The sequence below is a fragment of the Eleutherodactylus coqui genome, chromosome 3 (genome assembly GCF_035609145.1).
Source record: "Eleutherodactylus coqui strain aEleCoq1 chromosome 3, aEleCoq1.hap1, whole genome shotgun sequence".
NCBI classification, from domain to species: Eukaryota; Metazoa; Chordata; class Amphibia; order Anura; family Eleutherodactylidae; genus Eleutherodactylus; species Eleutherodactylus coqui.
The window spans coordinates 24,562,440-24,579,830 of NC_089839.1; the positions used below are offsets into that span (position 1 = coordinate 24,562,440).

Genomic DNA, 17,391 nt, shown 5'->3' on the forward strand with positions numbered 1-17,391 from the left:
TTGCATAGAAAATAAAACAAGCATCCAGTTACGCATTTTAAATACCTTTTTATTAATAAAAGTTAAGTTTTATCATTAGTGGTTCCCTTCAGCGACTTAGTTTTCAAAATGGGATCATTTGTGGGGGTTTTCTATGGTTTTGGGCGCTCAAGAACTCTACATGTGTGCTATGGGTCTAAAAGGACTTCAAGCAAAATTTCTGTTTTGAAAGACACCGACTACTCCTTTCATTTTCGGCCCCGTTGTGGACTCAGACATAACATTAGGGCCACAATGGGTATAATTATGAACACGGGAGAAATAGGGGTATCCATTTTGGGGTGTAAATCCTCATTTTCATGTAAACTATAGGAAAAAAATATGTCTTTAAAATGACAGATTTGCAAAAATATGAAATTTTACTTTTTCTCCTCTAAATTGAATTAATTCCTGAAAAAAAACTGTGGGGTCAAAATACTCATGACCCCCCTCAGTGAATACACTAAGGGGTGTAGTTTTTAAAATGGGGTCATTTGTGGTGGTATCTATTATTCTGACACTCATGAGCCTTTTCAATCTTGGCTTGGTGTAGGAAAACAAAGTGTTCCTCAAAATGCTAAAAAGTAATGTTAAATTTGTACGTCTCCTAAATGGTTAAAAAAAACGAAAGTTTTTCCAATGTGCGCCCAAAATAAAGTAAACGGTTGGAAATATAAATCTTAGCAAGAATTTCTATATTATGTTTGCACATATTTAAGATATTGCAGTTAGAAATGTGAAAAAATGACGATTTTGAAAAAAATTTCCCAATTTTGCCGCTTTTAATAAATAAACACAAATTCTATCGGTCTATTTTTTCCGCCTAAATGGAGTACAACATGGGGCGAAAAAACAATGTCAGAATCGCTTGGATATGCAAAACCTTTCTGGTGTTTTTCCATGTTAAAGTGACACATGTCAGATTTGCAAAATTTGGCCTGGTCATTAAGGCGCAAACAGGCTTGGTCACTAAGGGGTTAAGCAAAGTAGAAGAAAACATTACAATCTTCATTTTTTCTGGCAATTGTGTCAATTTAAAAACAGTTTTTTCTGTACAGCACACATATGAATAATGACTTTCACCCTAAAATGGATCCCCCTGTTTGTCCCGTGTTCAGAAACATACCCATTGTATCCCCAATCTGCTTACTGGAATTTGTGTATTTTGTTAAAAGCTTCAAAATTGGGAAAAAAAGAAATATTTTTTTTTATTTTTTTCACATTTCATCTGCAATATGTCCAATATGTGCAAACATACTGTACACATTTGTGTTGAGATATATATCCATTCGTTTTATTCTGGAAGCACATTAGAAAAAGTTTTTTTTAACCATTTAGGAGACGGACAAATGTAACATTAATTATTAACATTTTGAGGAACATTTTGTTTTCCTACACCAAGCCAAGATTGCAAAGGCTCATGGGTGTCAGAATGATAGATACCCCCACAAGTGACCCCATTAAAAAGAAATACACCCCTTAATGTCCCGGCCCTCCCATGATATCATATCTACAAGATTACTTGGTTTCTCTTGCTGGGAACAATCACATTTTACTCTTATGCTGCAGTCACATCCAGAGCTGCAGTCACAATTTTTACATTCTTATAACATCAGAGTCACATTCCAATTGCTTTCACTCCAATAAATGAGAAATCGCTTAACTGTACGTCTTTTCAGGTAGATCACATCATATGTTCTAGTTACATCCAGAGCTGCAATTTATAAATGTTACACTCCCATGACATCCTGGCCCTCGTTAATAACTTTTAAGCTCCAGTTACATCCAGATCTGCATTAACACCACATATCCAAAGCTGCATTTATAATTCTTACACTTCAGTCACATCCAGAGCTGCATCAACAATTTATATGCTCAAGTAGTAGCCAGAATTGCAGTCACAATTCTTATATTGTTGTAACATCAGAGTCGCATCCACATTCTCTCAACTCCAGTAATTTAACAATCATGTTGCCTTGCTTCTCTTAAGGTATTTAACATACGATATTATACTCTAGTTAAACCCAGAGCTGCATTTACAAATATTACACTGACATGACGGCAGCCTGCAGTTATCACAATGTCCTAATGTTGGGTCTTGCAGGAATCTCACCTTCACGGGGTTGTACCCCAACTCCACCGCACGATGAATCCCCTCCATGACTTTATGGAAAGCTGGAGACACAGAAGGATGATAATACAACTAGTATACATTGTGCAATGACAGACTCAGCTCTGCTACATCCAGAACTTCATACAACTACATTATACAGTCTAGCACTGCCACCTACTGGACAGGAGCGGTACTGTCACTGATATCCCATCACCTGCCGTTATCTACATAAATATGCCTACAGAAAAAGCGCCCTGTGACTGGCATTGTACCATGTACTTCTGATCACTTACTGTCCCCATGGTAGGAAGGTCTGCATTGACTTTCCAGATTGTGACCACATTGCTGCAGGGAGCTGCGTACACATGCTATCCCTGTGCCACCCCCACACTCCCCTCACTACAGCACCCTACCATCCCTGTACCATCACCCCCCCTCATTACAGCACCCCGCCATCCCTGTGCCATTCCTCACTACACCACCCCGCCATTATTTTGCCATTCTGCCATAATTGCAGCACAAAGCCAAAACTGTGCCATAACACTATAGACAACCACCATTACACCGTTATACCGCCGACTGTACAATTCTGCCAATACTGAGCCAGGTAGCCAACCCCAAGGGGGGGTGAAGGGGTGGGGAGTCATTTATTCCATTGTGTAGTATATGAGCCCATGTGACTAGTATGTGTTCACTGTGTGACACCATAATGCATGCAATGATAGAGCTACAGTGGCACAGTATGGCACTACTAGGCTTGCAGTGTATGGTACTATCATGTGGCAGGATATGATATAATTAATTAGGCATTGTGCAGTAATATTATATGTGCACCATATGGCAATATTGTGTGTTCACTGTGCAGCTGTATTTTGCAGGGAATGAAGGAACTATATTTGCACAGTATGGCAGTATTATGTAGGCTCTGAATGGCAGTAATTAGGTGGGCATCTTATGGAGTAATATTATTATCTGTGCATTATTGCACTATTCTGCAACAATTGTAAGCTACGGAGGCACTGCATGGCGGCATTATATGGGCAGTGTAAGACACTATTCTAGCAGAATTAATTTGGCATTGTGCAGTAGTATTTATGCACCTAAAGGCACTATTACGTATTCACTTCAGGCCGCATTTTGCAGACAATGACAGAGCTAAGGTGGTACCGAATGGCAGTGCTATGTGGGCACAGCATGGCAGTATTACTTGCCATACTATAATGTAACAACTTATGCATTGTGCAGTAATGTTATGTGCACCATATGGCTATATAGGTTCACTGTGTGGCTGTAATTTGCAGGCAGTGAAAGCTAAATTTGCATAGTGAAGGCCCCCTCCCCAGCCAGCAATGGGAGGGGGCAAGAGAGGGCGGAGCTAAGCTCCACCCTCTCCAATTGCAAACAGCCGAAGGGGAGGAGAGAAGCAGAGAGGTGGGCGAGGGGGAGGAAAGACAGATCAGATAGTAGCGTATATCGGCTGGGCGTGAAAACAGCGGCCAATATACGCTCCTGTGAATAAGCCCTAAGGCTTTATTCCCAGGAGCCTATATTGGCTGCTGTTCTCACAGCTGGCCAATATACACTATGATCTGATACATTGGATTGGCGTGAAAGCACCCGGCTGGGCCAACATACGTCGGGCCGCAAAGATAGTCCTGGAACTATCTTCATGGCCGGAATATGTCGGCGGCTGCATAGACTCCTATGGGAGCCAATGACAGCGGCCGGAGAAGGGAGGTGGGAGGGAGTTTAGCAACGTGACTGTTAAACTCCCTCCCCCTTCTCCCCTCCCCGCAATGGGAGTGGCAGACCAGGGGCGGAGCTAAGATCCACCCCACCCCCTCCCATTGCTGCCTATAAACAAAGGGCGGGGATGGAGTGGGTGCTTAGCTCCAAAAGCTTACTGCGAAAAGCTTACTGGTTCCTCTATAGGCGCTGGAAGGCACCCCGAGGATTTTGGCAGAGCGAGGGTTTTTCGGGGTGCAGTGTATTTTTTCGCTAAAAACAATACTCGCGGTCAAGTGAATAGACGAGAAAATGCTGGCCGTGATCGCGGAAAAACGCAAATTCAGGCGGAGCAGGCGTCAAAATGTACAAACGCCATTGCCGTACACGCACTCATAGGAAAGAACCCTAAGGCAGTATTATGTAGGCACTGAATGGCAGTATTATATGGGCAGTGTGAGGCAGTATTATGTAGGCACTGAATGGGAGTATTATATGGGCAGTGTATGCCACTATTGTTTATCATCTAATGGAGTAATTACTGTGTAGTAGAATCATTGTGCCCCATATGACATTATTAGGTGTTGTGCAAGCAATGACAGAGCTACAGCGGTACAGTATGGCATTATTATGTGGGCACTGTATGGTACTATTAGTTGGCATGTTGGGATGTAATAATATTACTGCACAATACCCAGGTTATTTGTGCACCATATGACGATATGTGTTTATTATGCGTCTGTAATTTGCAGGCGATGAGAGTGATATTTGGTACAGCATGGTAGTATTGTGTAGGTGTATATGGCTAGTCGATGGTCATTATTTGGTATATTATAGTGTCATTATTTCAGCATTGTGTAATAGTATTATTTGTGCACTATATGGCACTATCATGTGTTCACTATATAACACTATTTTGCAGGCCACGACAGAGCTAAGGGGGTCCAGTATGGCAGTATTGGACAAATTAGTGTAATCACTTAAGCATTGTGCAGTAGTATTATGTGCACCACGTGGTACCCCGCGGTCTGAGGTGTATTTTGCCCCGCAGCAGCCCGCACACCCATCCTCCTCCCGAGCTGCGCGGCCATCGTGAGCCTTCACTCTCCGCTACCACGTCCTGAGCCAGCCAATCATAATCCACGCTGTCATTCACAACCAATCACCATCCCTCCTGTCACACTTTCAGCCAATCCTTTTCACGACTATCACAACAAGCCTCTTCACACGGCTGCGGCTGTCATACTAACAACCAATGAAAGTCCGAACTGTCACACCAACAACCAATGAGCGGCGGCAGGCACTTCCGGGTTGCGGCGGTTTTCGGGAGTTGTAGTTTCCTGCATAATGTGATTGTTCCCCACAAGAGAAACCGAGTAATCTTGTAGATGTGATACCTTTCAATGGCTAACAAAAATACATGATGTTATAGCAGCTTGTGAACCTCTTGGGCTCTTCGTCAGGCTAAACATGGAATAGATCTGAAGAGGCATGAATATTTATACACACTTATGACATACATACTTTATGACAAGACACAGACATGGAGATATATATATATATATATATATATATATACACACACATACTTTATGACAAGGCACAGACATGGATGGGATTGGTTTGCACTTTAAAGTCATAGTGCAACAGAAAACAACCTTTTTGTCTAGGCGCTGATAATCAGAATAAACCACATTTACATTTTTTTGTTTCTGAGGTTTGTTCAAAAATTGGATTATTTCATGCAGAGAAAATAGTTTTGTGTGTGATGGAGTCTCCCTACTCAGGGGGTGTTGGGATTGCCATGGCTGAAGTTGTACAACTCGGTGGTGCACTGGGAGAAGGGGGACGTTGTTAAGTGGAAGCTTTCCTGTAGACAGGAAAGAATTGCCTGAATTAATCAAAACATTTGTTGACGTCTTTTCTAAGGAAGGAGCAGATAAGTTCCCACATCATGGGGAGGGGGTTGCACTATTGATCTCATTCTGGGTTGCAAGTTACCAAAGAGTCGCATGTATAACTTGGCTTGTCCAGAAAAAGTTCCTCAAGGATTATATTGCCAACAGCCTGAGGAAGGGACATACACATCCATCCAATTTGCCAGTAGCCACCGGTTTCTTCTTTGTTAAATGGAAAGATGGGGGTCTTCTACCATGTTTGGTTTTTAGAGAACATAATAAGATCACTAAGCACAACCCTTATCCGTTACCACTCATTCCATACTTATTCAGCCAGTTAATGGGTGCCAGCTGGCTCTCTAAGTTGGGCTTGTGTGGGGCATACAACCTAATACGGACCAGAGAAGGGGATGAATGACAACCTTCAACACTCCTGATGGGCATTGTGAAAATCTTGTGTTGCCTTTCGGTCTGACTAATGCTCCCGCAGTGTTTCAGGCCTTCATAAATGAAGCACTTCAGAAGTTCATTGGATTTTGGGTTAGTTTATCTGGATGATATTCTTATTTTTTTCCCCATTATGATTGTCATATTTTGCACGTTAGACAGATGTTGCAAGTTTTCCATGAAAACAACCTTTTTGCCAAAAGGGATAAGTATATTTTCGCCATACAGGAGATTACCTTTCTGGGGCGTGTTATAACCCCAGATGGGTTTAAAATGGATCCAGAGAAAGTCCGAGCTGTTTTGGACTGAGTTCAGCCTGACAATTTGAAGGCGATTCAAAGATTCTTGGAGTTCACTAATTATTATTGAAAGTTTATATGTGGATTTTCGGATATGGTTAAACCTTTGATGGATATGATGGAGAAAGGTTCCTTTTCTTCTAAATGGTCTCTGAAAGCGTTTCACTCATTTGAGACTGTGAAGAGGTGTTTTGCTACTGCTTTAAAGATCCCGGAGAGCTTGGAAATTTCTAGCTCGTTAAAAATTACTGGTGTGCGTGGAAACCCTTTAGTTCCCCTTCTATCGAAATCCTCTAACTCAATTTCAAGATCGTGCCCATTCCCATATCAAGCCATACTACCTATAATCACAGTGATCCCCCATCACAGGGAAAGACCCTGCACCTTGTACTAATTATCGTCCTATCTCACTCCTTAATATAGACACTAAATTCTGGCATCCCGTCTGAAACCGTTTTTACGGCCTTAATCTGGCATTGTTTCGGGCCGAGAAGCAAGAGAAAACACAATCAGATCGGTCTCCCTGATCTTGCGGGCTCGGGTCTCTGGAAAACCCATGTGCCTACTGTCAGTTGATGCTGAGAAAGCATTTGATAGGGTTCACTGGGGATTCGTGGAGTCAACCCTGCGGAGGATCGGTCTGAGCCTTAGATTCTTGAGTTGGATTATGGCCCTATACAACAACCAGACGGCCTGGGTGAGGGTGAATGGCTCACTTTCCTCTGTTCTTAAAATCAACAATGGAACAAGACAGGGATGCCCACTGTCCTCCTTTCTGTATGTTCTAATGATGCAGTCCCTGGCCAATGCCCTTAGGAACAATCTCGATATTCAGGGGTTAAGGACAGAAACGTCCGAGCATAAACTTGTCCTGTTTGTGGATGACCTTTTGATATACCTCACAAACCCTAGAACTGCCCTCCTGGTTGCTCTAGCGGAGTTTGAGAGCTTTGGTAGAGTCAGTAATTTCAAAGTTAATGCCCATAAATCAGAGATCCTCAATATAGCAATCTTGCCTGCTGAGGCCTCAATTCTTGGAGCATCTTTCACTTTGAAGTGGAAAAGCGAATACATTAAATACCTAGGGGTTAATCTTACCAGTGATCCTAGCAATTTCTTTGACCTGAACCTCAAACCGATGCTTGTCAGCTTTGGAAGGGACCTTAAAAAGTGGTGCCCTCTCACCACATTGTGGTTCAGGAGAATCAACACACTAAAAATGGACTCCCTTCCCAAGTTCTTATACCTCTTTTAAACACCACCATGGAGACTCCCCAAATCATATTTTGCTAGGATCCATCAACTATCTCTTGACTTCGTGTGGGTAGGTTCTAGGCCCAGGGTGAGATTTAATATAACCCTTATACATCAGAAGGGAAACGGGGGAGGCTTACCCAGCTTCTCCTTATATCACAAGGCTGCAATATGCGATTGCATTTTAGACATCCTCTATAACAGACTCGCCAAACTTTGGGTTGAGCTAAAGTGTGAGAGCACCCTTGCTCATCTAAATGGCTCATTTTGGCTTCTGCCTACAGTGTCTCGAAAAATCTCAATGATGACCCCCTACCTGCGTCAGCTCTTGGACATTTGGAATAGTTTTGCCACCAGCTTCGGCCTGGTCTCTCGACCAGGATTTCTTACCCCTCTGGTCGGAAACCCGGATCCAACCTCACTTATGGGAGGTTCTTCCTTCCTGCCGGGATTAGGGGGGGGGGGCTCTTTTCCTTTACGAATCAGAAACATTGTTTTGGCTTTGGGAATTCGCCATCTAAGTGAGATATTTGGTGGTGGTGGTGGTGGGGGGGGGGGGGGGGGGGGACAGCCGGACTGGAGCATGGTTTCAATATTTACAAATTAGACATTTTATTCGCTCTCAAGGGCCCTTAACTCTTCTCCTATCTTCCAGTTCAAACAATTGTGTATGTCCTCTACATCCATAGTGGCAGGGATCTCTGTGTTGTGTCACCTTTTGTTGGCAGTGGAGACCCGTATTGACACTGTGAGGTACGTAGAGAACTGTTTGGGAAATCCTTCCCAGAGGAGGTTTGGGCTAAGTGCTTCACACTGACGCATTCACTTGCAATCTACTCTAAATTTCAAGAAACTAAGATATTGTAATACAAGATATTGTGCTAATGGTATTGGGCCCCTTCAGGGCTAGCCAGGATGTATCCTCAGACCCCAGACACCTGCTGGAGAGGTGCGCAGGGGAGAGGTAATTTTCCACACATTTGGTGGTTCTGTCCTTTGCTCTTTTCCCTCTGGCAGGAGATTACCAGCCTATATAATGCGGTCTTTAGGGACTCAGTAGTCCTCACACTAGAAGCTGCCCTACTATCCATATTAAAAATAAAGGGAAAAAAACTTACATTTTTCCTTATAACCATGTGCCAGACAATCCCAAAGTTGTGGAGATCCCTCTCACCCCCCTCACGAGAATTATGTGGCTGGAAACCATCTACCATATAACTCAAATGGAAGAACTTGCTGCAAATGATGAGAACAAAATCAAACAATTCTCGTCTATCTGGACGGCTTGGATACTCTTTCATAATTCGAGTATTCTGAAAACCTGGCTCCAAACAGGTGTTGTACCTGCATAGACTCGGAGGGGTTGTCCCGACACACAGGGTGAAATAAAAAAAAAAATGATGCTTCCCTTTCACCAAGCATCGTAACACACAGCATACAGGGGCTCAAAGCGGCAGGCAGATCAGCTGTAATGTCTGTTTCTTACTTTGATATCTGATGTTCAATGCAGCTTTCAAAGATGGCGCCTCTGTGCTGCCTTCCCACAATGCCCTGCGCTCTCCCCCCTCTGTGTGCGTGCTCCGGATGACAGCAAGACACAAAGAGATGAAAAAACAGGGTTTCCTGGCCTCGCTCAGCTCCTGTCCTGGCCCCGCCCACAACACGCCCACCTCTATTGAACTAATCTACAGTCTCTCCCGCCCCTTCTAAGTCCCTCTACAGTACAGCATGTTCTCCTGCAGTACAGTGTACTTAGAGGGGGTGGGGCCAGGAGAGACTGTCTATACACACAGGATAAAATCCTGAACCATGAGTTCAGTGTAAGCAGCAGCCGTTCAGTACTGAACAGCTGCTGTGTAAAGTGAATAGAGAGGGTGCGGGGAGAGCGAGGAGAGTAATCTCCTACAGCTGTCCCGCTTTGAAACAAGGATACCTGCTTGACAGGCCCCCCTCCTCCCCCCGTGACAAGTAACACTGACAGCCCCCCTTCCCCCCAGTGTGACATGTAACACGACATGTGCGTGCGACGACTAGTTGTCAGCACCCCAACCCGCGCACGGCGACTAGTTGTCAGCACCCCAACCTGCGCACAGCGACTAGTTGTTGGCACCCCAACCATTCACAATGGTCACTCCTCTCCTCCCTGCACAGACAGAATTACACTGAGATGAGACACCTATATGTAGAGAACACAGGAGCCACCATTCACAATAGTCACAGCTCACCTCCTCCCCTCCCTGCACAGGCAGGATTACACTGAGAGGTGACACCTATATGTAGATAACACAGGATCCACTATTTACAATAGTCACAGCTCCCCTCCTTGCACATACAGGATTACACTCAGAGGTGACATCTATATATAGGTAACACAGGATCCACCATTCACACTAGTCACAGCTCAAATCTTTCCCTACCTGTACAGGCAGGCTTACACTGAGAGGTGACACCTATATGTAGAGAACACAGCAGCCACCATTCACAATAGTCACAGCTCACTTCCTTCCCTCGCTGCACAGGCAGGACTACACGGAGAGAAGACACCTATATGTAGAGAACACATGACCCACCATTCACAATATTCACAGCTCACCTCCCTGCACAGGCAGGATAACACTAGGTGGGTATGGTGGCTGGCTGGGTCAGTCGGTGGCAGCGCCAGTAATACTACCTCCCTCTCCTACCCCCACTACCATGCGATAACTTATGACAGCCCCCCCCCCCCTGCTTCAAGTTATGGCAACCACCCCACCCCTGTGCGACAAGTTATGACAGACCCCCTCAGCCAAAAGTTGTGACAAGTTATGAAACCCCACCGTCTCCTGACCACTACACTGACAGCCCCCCTCCGTCATTACATTGACAGCATCCTCCCCCCCCGGCCAGTACATCGACACCCCCTGGCCATGTCATTACATTGAAAGCATCTCCCCCCGGCCAGTACAATGACAGCACCTTAATCCCCCCAGCCATTACACTGACAGTAACCCCCCCTCCAGCCATTACATTGACAGCATCCCCCCCCATTACATTGAAAGCATCCCCCATGGCCATCACACAGACAGCATCCCCCCCCCCCCTTCCCCCGGCCATTATATTGACAGCATACCCCCTCCCCCTGGCCAGTACATTGACAGCCCCCCCGATCCCTGTCAGCACATTGACAGCACCCCCAATGCGACAGTACCCCCATACCCCAGCATATTGACAGCACCAACCACTACCCCCTAGCCGACGCAACAGTTATAGTTACCCTCCGCCGCTTGAGTCACAGCTAGATGCTTCTGATCCTCGCCGCAACTGTCCAGGACTGAAGCGTGATACTGCGCATGCGTGAAGTACAACAGGCTCCTTCACGGACCGACGATCTCTTCTGCGCATGCCCGACAGGTGAAGAACCCGGCGCCAAGCTTTTGTCGTATCCAGGGACAACGGGATCGTCAACACAAAAAGTGCATTGTAATGGCCATACAGAAGTGCAGACATCAGGAGAACTCCTTTAACTAATTCTACTATCTATGTTGTGTTGCAACAAACGCTGTACTCCTGTTCTGCCGCTGAAGCCTATCCCTTCCTCTATCCATTGTTAACTCTCCCTATCCCTTCTACACCTTCCTTTCATTTCTTATTATTCTAAAAGCTCCTGACTTGCGCTGGACTCATTCAGCTGTTAATTGATATTGGTGGGGTCATCGGTCTTAGCCGCAGACCCTCCCACCAGTTAGTTTATACCTTGAGCAACAGAGGATTCTGGTTTAATGTTTTCCACAAAGTTTTGTCAATGAGTAAGTATAGCAATATGTTCATGGTATGATACAATGTCAATGTGCCTCAAAACCTTAATAAAAACTTACTTATTATTAACCAAATTTCTTATGATAATCACAGGGGCAGAACTTTGTCTGACTAAATCAAATTGGAGCCCTTCACAGTGACAGACAGACTAAAATATAACTTTTATTCAAGACTAACATAAAATAATGACTTGGGCTAAGAACAAGACAAACATAAAGACAGAGAATATTACAGATAGGTGGGTAATTGGAGTTATTAGAATCACCCCACCTAGGCTATGGTAAAGACGAGACTGAAGAGTCGCTAGTGATGCATCAGATAGTCCGTAATTTAATGAGTAGAACCACGGGTATCAGATATAAGTCTAAGAACACTTTGGTACTGGAGCAAAATTGCTCAAAAAACCTATGGAGATCGCACTGGTTTAGTCGTCACTTGCGATTAATTAATCCAATGGTCACTAAAGTGGGGCCCCAGTACCTATAAACTATAAGAAAAGTGTCACGCATCAGTATAGCGACCGTCTGTAACAAAGTGGTCACATTCGGATAGGTTGATGATCACAGGATTTGATAGTTACTTAGCCAATAATATGATTTGAGGAAACCATAAAAGTGCCTCAAGTATTTGGCTCAGAGTAGTATCAGTCCATATCATTTGGAAAGAACGGTAAGCTCTCTTTAGTATAAGTATAGCTCAATATACAACTCATAACTCAAGAGAGAAGAATGGATGACCTCTCTTTATGTGAAAGGGTGATTACTGCTCAGGAATAATTACTGCTCGTAGAAATATGATTACTTGCTCAGGAATAATTACTGCTCAACGCGTTTCCCTACTAGGATTGTTGGTAGTTCATCAGGAGCAATTGTATGAGTTATGCCATACGATATGACAGGTTCATTGAGTTGAAAACTCAAGAGAAAGAGAGAGAAAGTACCACAATCGTGTTTTGAGACACGAAGGGTTAAATACTTTGTCAAATTTTGAGAAAGTGCCACAATCTTGTTTTGGGACACAAAGAGTTAAGAGAAAGTGCCACAATCGTGTTTTGGGACACGAAGGGTTAAATACTTTGTCAGATTTTGAGAAAGTACCACAATCGTGTTTTGGGACACGAAGGGTTAATTACTTTCTGCCAGATTTTGAGAAAGTACCACAATCGTGTATTGGGACATAGAGGGTTATATAATCTCTGTCAGATTTTTGTTGGTGTGGTCATGCAGGCTAGTTAGGAGATGTGCAGGAGATATACTGATTTATAGAGAAATACTGCACATCAACTAACCTCAAAGAATTGAAATGGGATCAGAACTAGAAAGTAGGGGATTATTCAGGACCCATACTTAGTTCATCATCCAATCTTTGAACAAGGTCGCTAAATAGCGAAATAATAGCGGTCTGCAACTTGTTCATATAATAAGCTCTATAGATATATAGTAGCCTGGGACTAGTCTATCAAAAAAGAAATAGAGTTCTAGGCTACATAGAGCTTTTTTCAGATCCCTTTCATTCTATCAAGGTCTCTAGGCAGCGCATAGTAGCATAAGCAGAGCGGTGTCTTTGCTGCCTAGATATGAGACCTGCATCCAACACACACACATTCAGATAAAATAACAAAAGTGGTAGAGCCTGGAGCTCTGATGGTGAGCTCAGGCATTATGTCTGTGAGCCCAGAGTGCTGCTACTGATATACCAAGAAGCCCTCCCCTAAAGGGGGTTGGTGTGGAAAATCAGCCAATCAGATGTTATAGTGGGAGGGGTTAGGACAACTCCACAGATCTAAGGGAAAACAGGGAAAAGAAGTCCGTTTATAATCTGCTGTTTGGCTCAAACTGGGTGTATTAGTGAGGACAAATGTTGCAGCAGCCTCCCTCATAGTCTGATTGCCCGTATGTACACATGGATCTTTAAATTTTACTTTAGAAAGATCGCTACCGGTGATCCGCTATTGCGCACGCGCGCGCAGCGCTGTGACGTCATCACGTCAGTCATGTGATATGGTACGTCCTGACGTTCTGTTGTGTCACATGAACGGCTTCATTCAAAAGAATAGCTTATTAGAAGCAATGTAGATTGCCATGGCAATAGCGGTCATGTGATCTGCACTGCCCAGAAGACACATGAGTGAGACTGGGATGTATATAGTGCAGATTAATTAGATGCTACAGCATAGAATATACAGAATGCGTTTAGTGAGGATTTATTGGTTGTTAGTTATAAGACACAGAAAGAAGTATATTTAAATACATATATATATATATATATACATACCGATACACAGTACTTGTATATATATGTATATATATATGTATGTATCGGTTTCGATTCTTTCGTTGGTATGGGCGATTGGAGGATGTATAGTCGCTTTCTGATAGTTCTTGTTCAGAAGAGCTGATATCAGTCTCCGATCTGGAGTTTTGTTCAGTATATGCGCGATTCTCCTTGAAATCCAGGAGATCACGACTAAATTGAAGGTGTTTTCTTTCTTTTATCTGATTCGTGAATTTTTCGATATTTGAATGCAGATTTTTCTCTTTGTTTGAAAATTCCGGATCAGACTGAAAGCGTTTTACAGACTCTATCTGGTCCTCCAACCGTTTTTGGTTATGTGTTAGGGTGGATTTTTCCTCCTCCAATAGGAGATTAATCAGGCGTAATGACGACTGCGTAGATTTCAATTCCCATTTCTTTAAGAATTCGGGATTTTGGAGTCTTTTAGGAGGTCGTATGGGGTTACATAGCCGTACCCCTGAGCTGGTGGAAGTACCTCCCCTCAAACAGGAAGTAGTTTTTCGTGAGGACAAAGGACAGCAGGGTCATGAGAAACTTATTATGTTCTTTCAGATGTGTGCCCCTCTGGTTCAAATAGTAATCTACGGCTTTAAGTCCACCATTGTGTGGTATCGAACTGTACAAAGCCTCAACGTCGAGGCTTGCCAGTTTCGTATTTGGTGATAGAACTATCCTCCAATTTTTTAAGAACATCCGTAGTGTCAGAGTTATGGGTTCGTGGTATACATATAATATCAAAGTATATTCCACTTATATGTTGCCAACGGTTAGTATTCATGTTGCATTGTAACTAGTCCTGTAACATACTTACCTTCTTTCATACAAGATATGTCTGGTATACATTCTTTATATATCTTATCCATTTCCCAAAAGCTTTATTTACCTAACACCTAAATAGATATTGTCCTGTTCTGGGCTGATCTATGCCCCGTATTGTCTTGTGCACTACGTGCACAGGTCTGGCATTGTATCCTGATGCCGCTGCGTCTTCCGGTGTTCTGGTTGGCAATCATGGACGCTCTGCGGATCTGCGCATGCGCGGGATCTCAACTATCGCGAGATCTCGGTTAAACGGAGCCGGATGATACATCAAGCTGATTGGCTTAGCGGGACGAGCCCTCCATACAGGAAGGCGTGGTTTGGTCTTTATAAGCCCTGTCAACGGGCTACTGACCATTGCTGCTCATTTGTGTTCAGCCTGACAGGCTGTTCACTTTGCTCACTCTGCTACATAGCTTCATAGTGCGGTCTTAGTCATCAATGACTGCACAAATACTTAGCCAATTTTTCTAGTGGTGCAGTCTTATACATCAAGAACTGCACCAATACTTTGCCAAGTGTTTGAGTGGTGTGGTCTCAAACATCAATGACTGCACTAATACTTAGCCAGTTTTTCTTTATGCAATTCACTTTGTGATTGCTGTGCTTAATACCATCCTGATGATACAGCTTAATTACATGAGCTGTTGAAACGCGTTGATGGTGACTTATGTGATCTGATGGTGACTTATGTGATCTAGCACTTAATAAAGCGACCTTCAATAGGCAGAAAGCCGAGGTCTGCACACTATAGTGCATTTTGATGGGCTAAAATTATCTATGATGCAATCAAGTATCAGGCATAGTTGTGAGGAGACTGGTCATTAAGGCATATTAGGACTACAAACCAGTCCTGCCTTATACATGACACTCCTTCTAAAGTGATTGTCAAACAGTAAGATTGACCTAGTCTGTCCGTATAATTATAGGGACATGACTGTAGGTTACCACTGTTGTAACTATACAGTGCTTTACTGCTGTAAATAAAATAATAAAAATAAGTATAAGCACTCGTAAGCAGCATGATGTATTAGTATTGTCAGTGATCTAAGGTTTAGTGAACTGACACCTTGGATAATTACTTTGTTTAAACCCCAATATTGAATCACTCACACCTCTAGTGATGGATTTCAAGTTTGGTACAATTGGTACATGAATATACCATTCCTTTTCACTATATCTCTATAAGGAAAGAACAGCATACACGTCCTCTTGTTGCTTTCACGTATCACGGCGTTTGCAACTATATATCACCCAATATCGTTTGGTGCATATGACCCAATATAGTTTTTGTCAATCGGGAATGCAATAGAGGACTATAGATTTATTGGAAGTAAGTGACTATAAGGGTGTATCTAACTTACCCTGTCACCTTATGGTGTGCTATTTATTGTTACCTCTTTCACATATTGGATACAAATTATCCCATTACCAGTGTGTGAGATTGAAGTAAGTTATTGTACTAAGCGGGTGATACATATACACGGTGTATACGCACTAAGATATTATTGATAGTGGTATTGACACCGTGTTACTTACATATGTCAGTACAATTTATGAATTTTCCTATTTATCCAAGGAGTATATCTTAACATATGGTGCCGTGTGGTCACTATAGGCACAATACTTATCAAAGATTCGACCACGCTCTTATCTATAATATTTTAATTGTGCAGTAATAAAAGTTATATTTTACGTATTATTTAGTGGTTCCCTCGGTGATACACTTATTTCCCTTCAGGGAATTTTTTCTGTCTCGGTGACTAACCTCCACCATACTACCCAGAATACACCACTGATAAGTGATACAATAAATGATCCTCCTTCATACCTCAGAATACACTGCAGATAAGTTATATAATAACTGATTCCCTCCATACTTCCCAGAATACACTGAAGATAAGTCATATAACTGCCCTCCCTCCATACTCCCCAGAATACACCGCAGATAAGTGATATAATAACTGATCCCCTCTATAGTCACCAGAATACACTGCAGATAAGTGATATAATAACTGACCCCTCCATTCTCACCAGAATACACTGCAGATATGTGATATAATAACTGACCCCTCCATACTCACCAGAATACACCACAGATAAGTGATATAATAACTGACCCCTCCATACTCACCAGAATACACTGCAGATATGTGATATAATAACTGACCCCCTCCATACTCCCCAGAATACACAGCAGATAAGTGATATAATAACTGATCTCCTCCATACTCACCAGAATACACCGCAGATAAGTGAAGGAGAAGCACAATGAGGGGGAACATCTTCCTCATCCTGATACATTGTAGACCCCGAGTGACGAGAACATAAAGAACTTCTACAAACACCTGGAGCCGTCAGTCAGTGACTCCGCAGACTGGAGGCGGAGCTCAGCTCTGATTGGACGGAAGGTATCCTCTCCACCAATAGTAAAATAAATCTGCGGCTGGTCATCAGTTGCCGGGCAGAGTGAGGCCGGAGAGGTTAGACGGCGGAGAAAGTGAAAGTAAGATGTTGGGATTTTCCGGAAATAATGGAGATTTGTAGAGAAGTGTGAGGAGCTGATAATGAGGAGTAAGCCGGGCAGGGAGGTCTGCTGGGTCTGTGGGGTGTGAGGAGCTGATAATGAGGAGTAAGCCGGGCAGGGAGGTCTGCTGGGTCTGTGGGGTGTGAGGAGCTGATAATGAGGAGTAAGCCGGGCAGGGAGGTCGGCTGGGTCTGTGAGGTG

At 43.4% G+C, this 17,391-nt stretch overlaps 1 protein-coding gene across 1 annotated transcript in view; it reads right to left on the reverse strand.

The window, feature by feature from the left end:
• LOC136620513 (class I histocompatibility antigen, F10 alpha chain-like) overlaps nt 1-17,052 on the reverse strand; it is a 77,741-nt gene extending 60,689 nt beyond the window's left edge. The window contains exon 1 of the mRNA XM_066595332.1: nt 16,900-17,052. Coding sequence (XP_066451429.1) covers nt 16,900-16,957 — 58 coding nt within the window. The 5' untranslated portion in view covers nt 16,958-17,052. The remainder of the gene's footprint in view (nt 1-16,899) is intronic.
• Between the last annotated feature and the right edge of the window lie 339 nt (nt 17,053-17,391).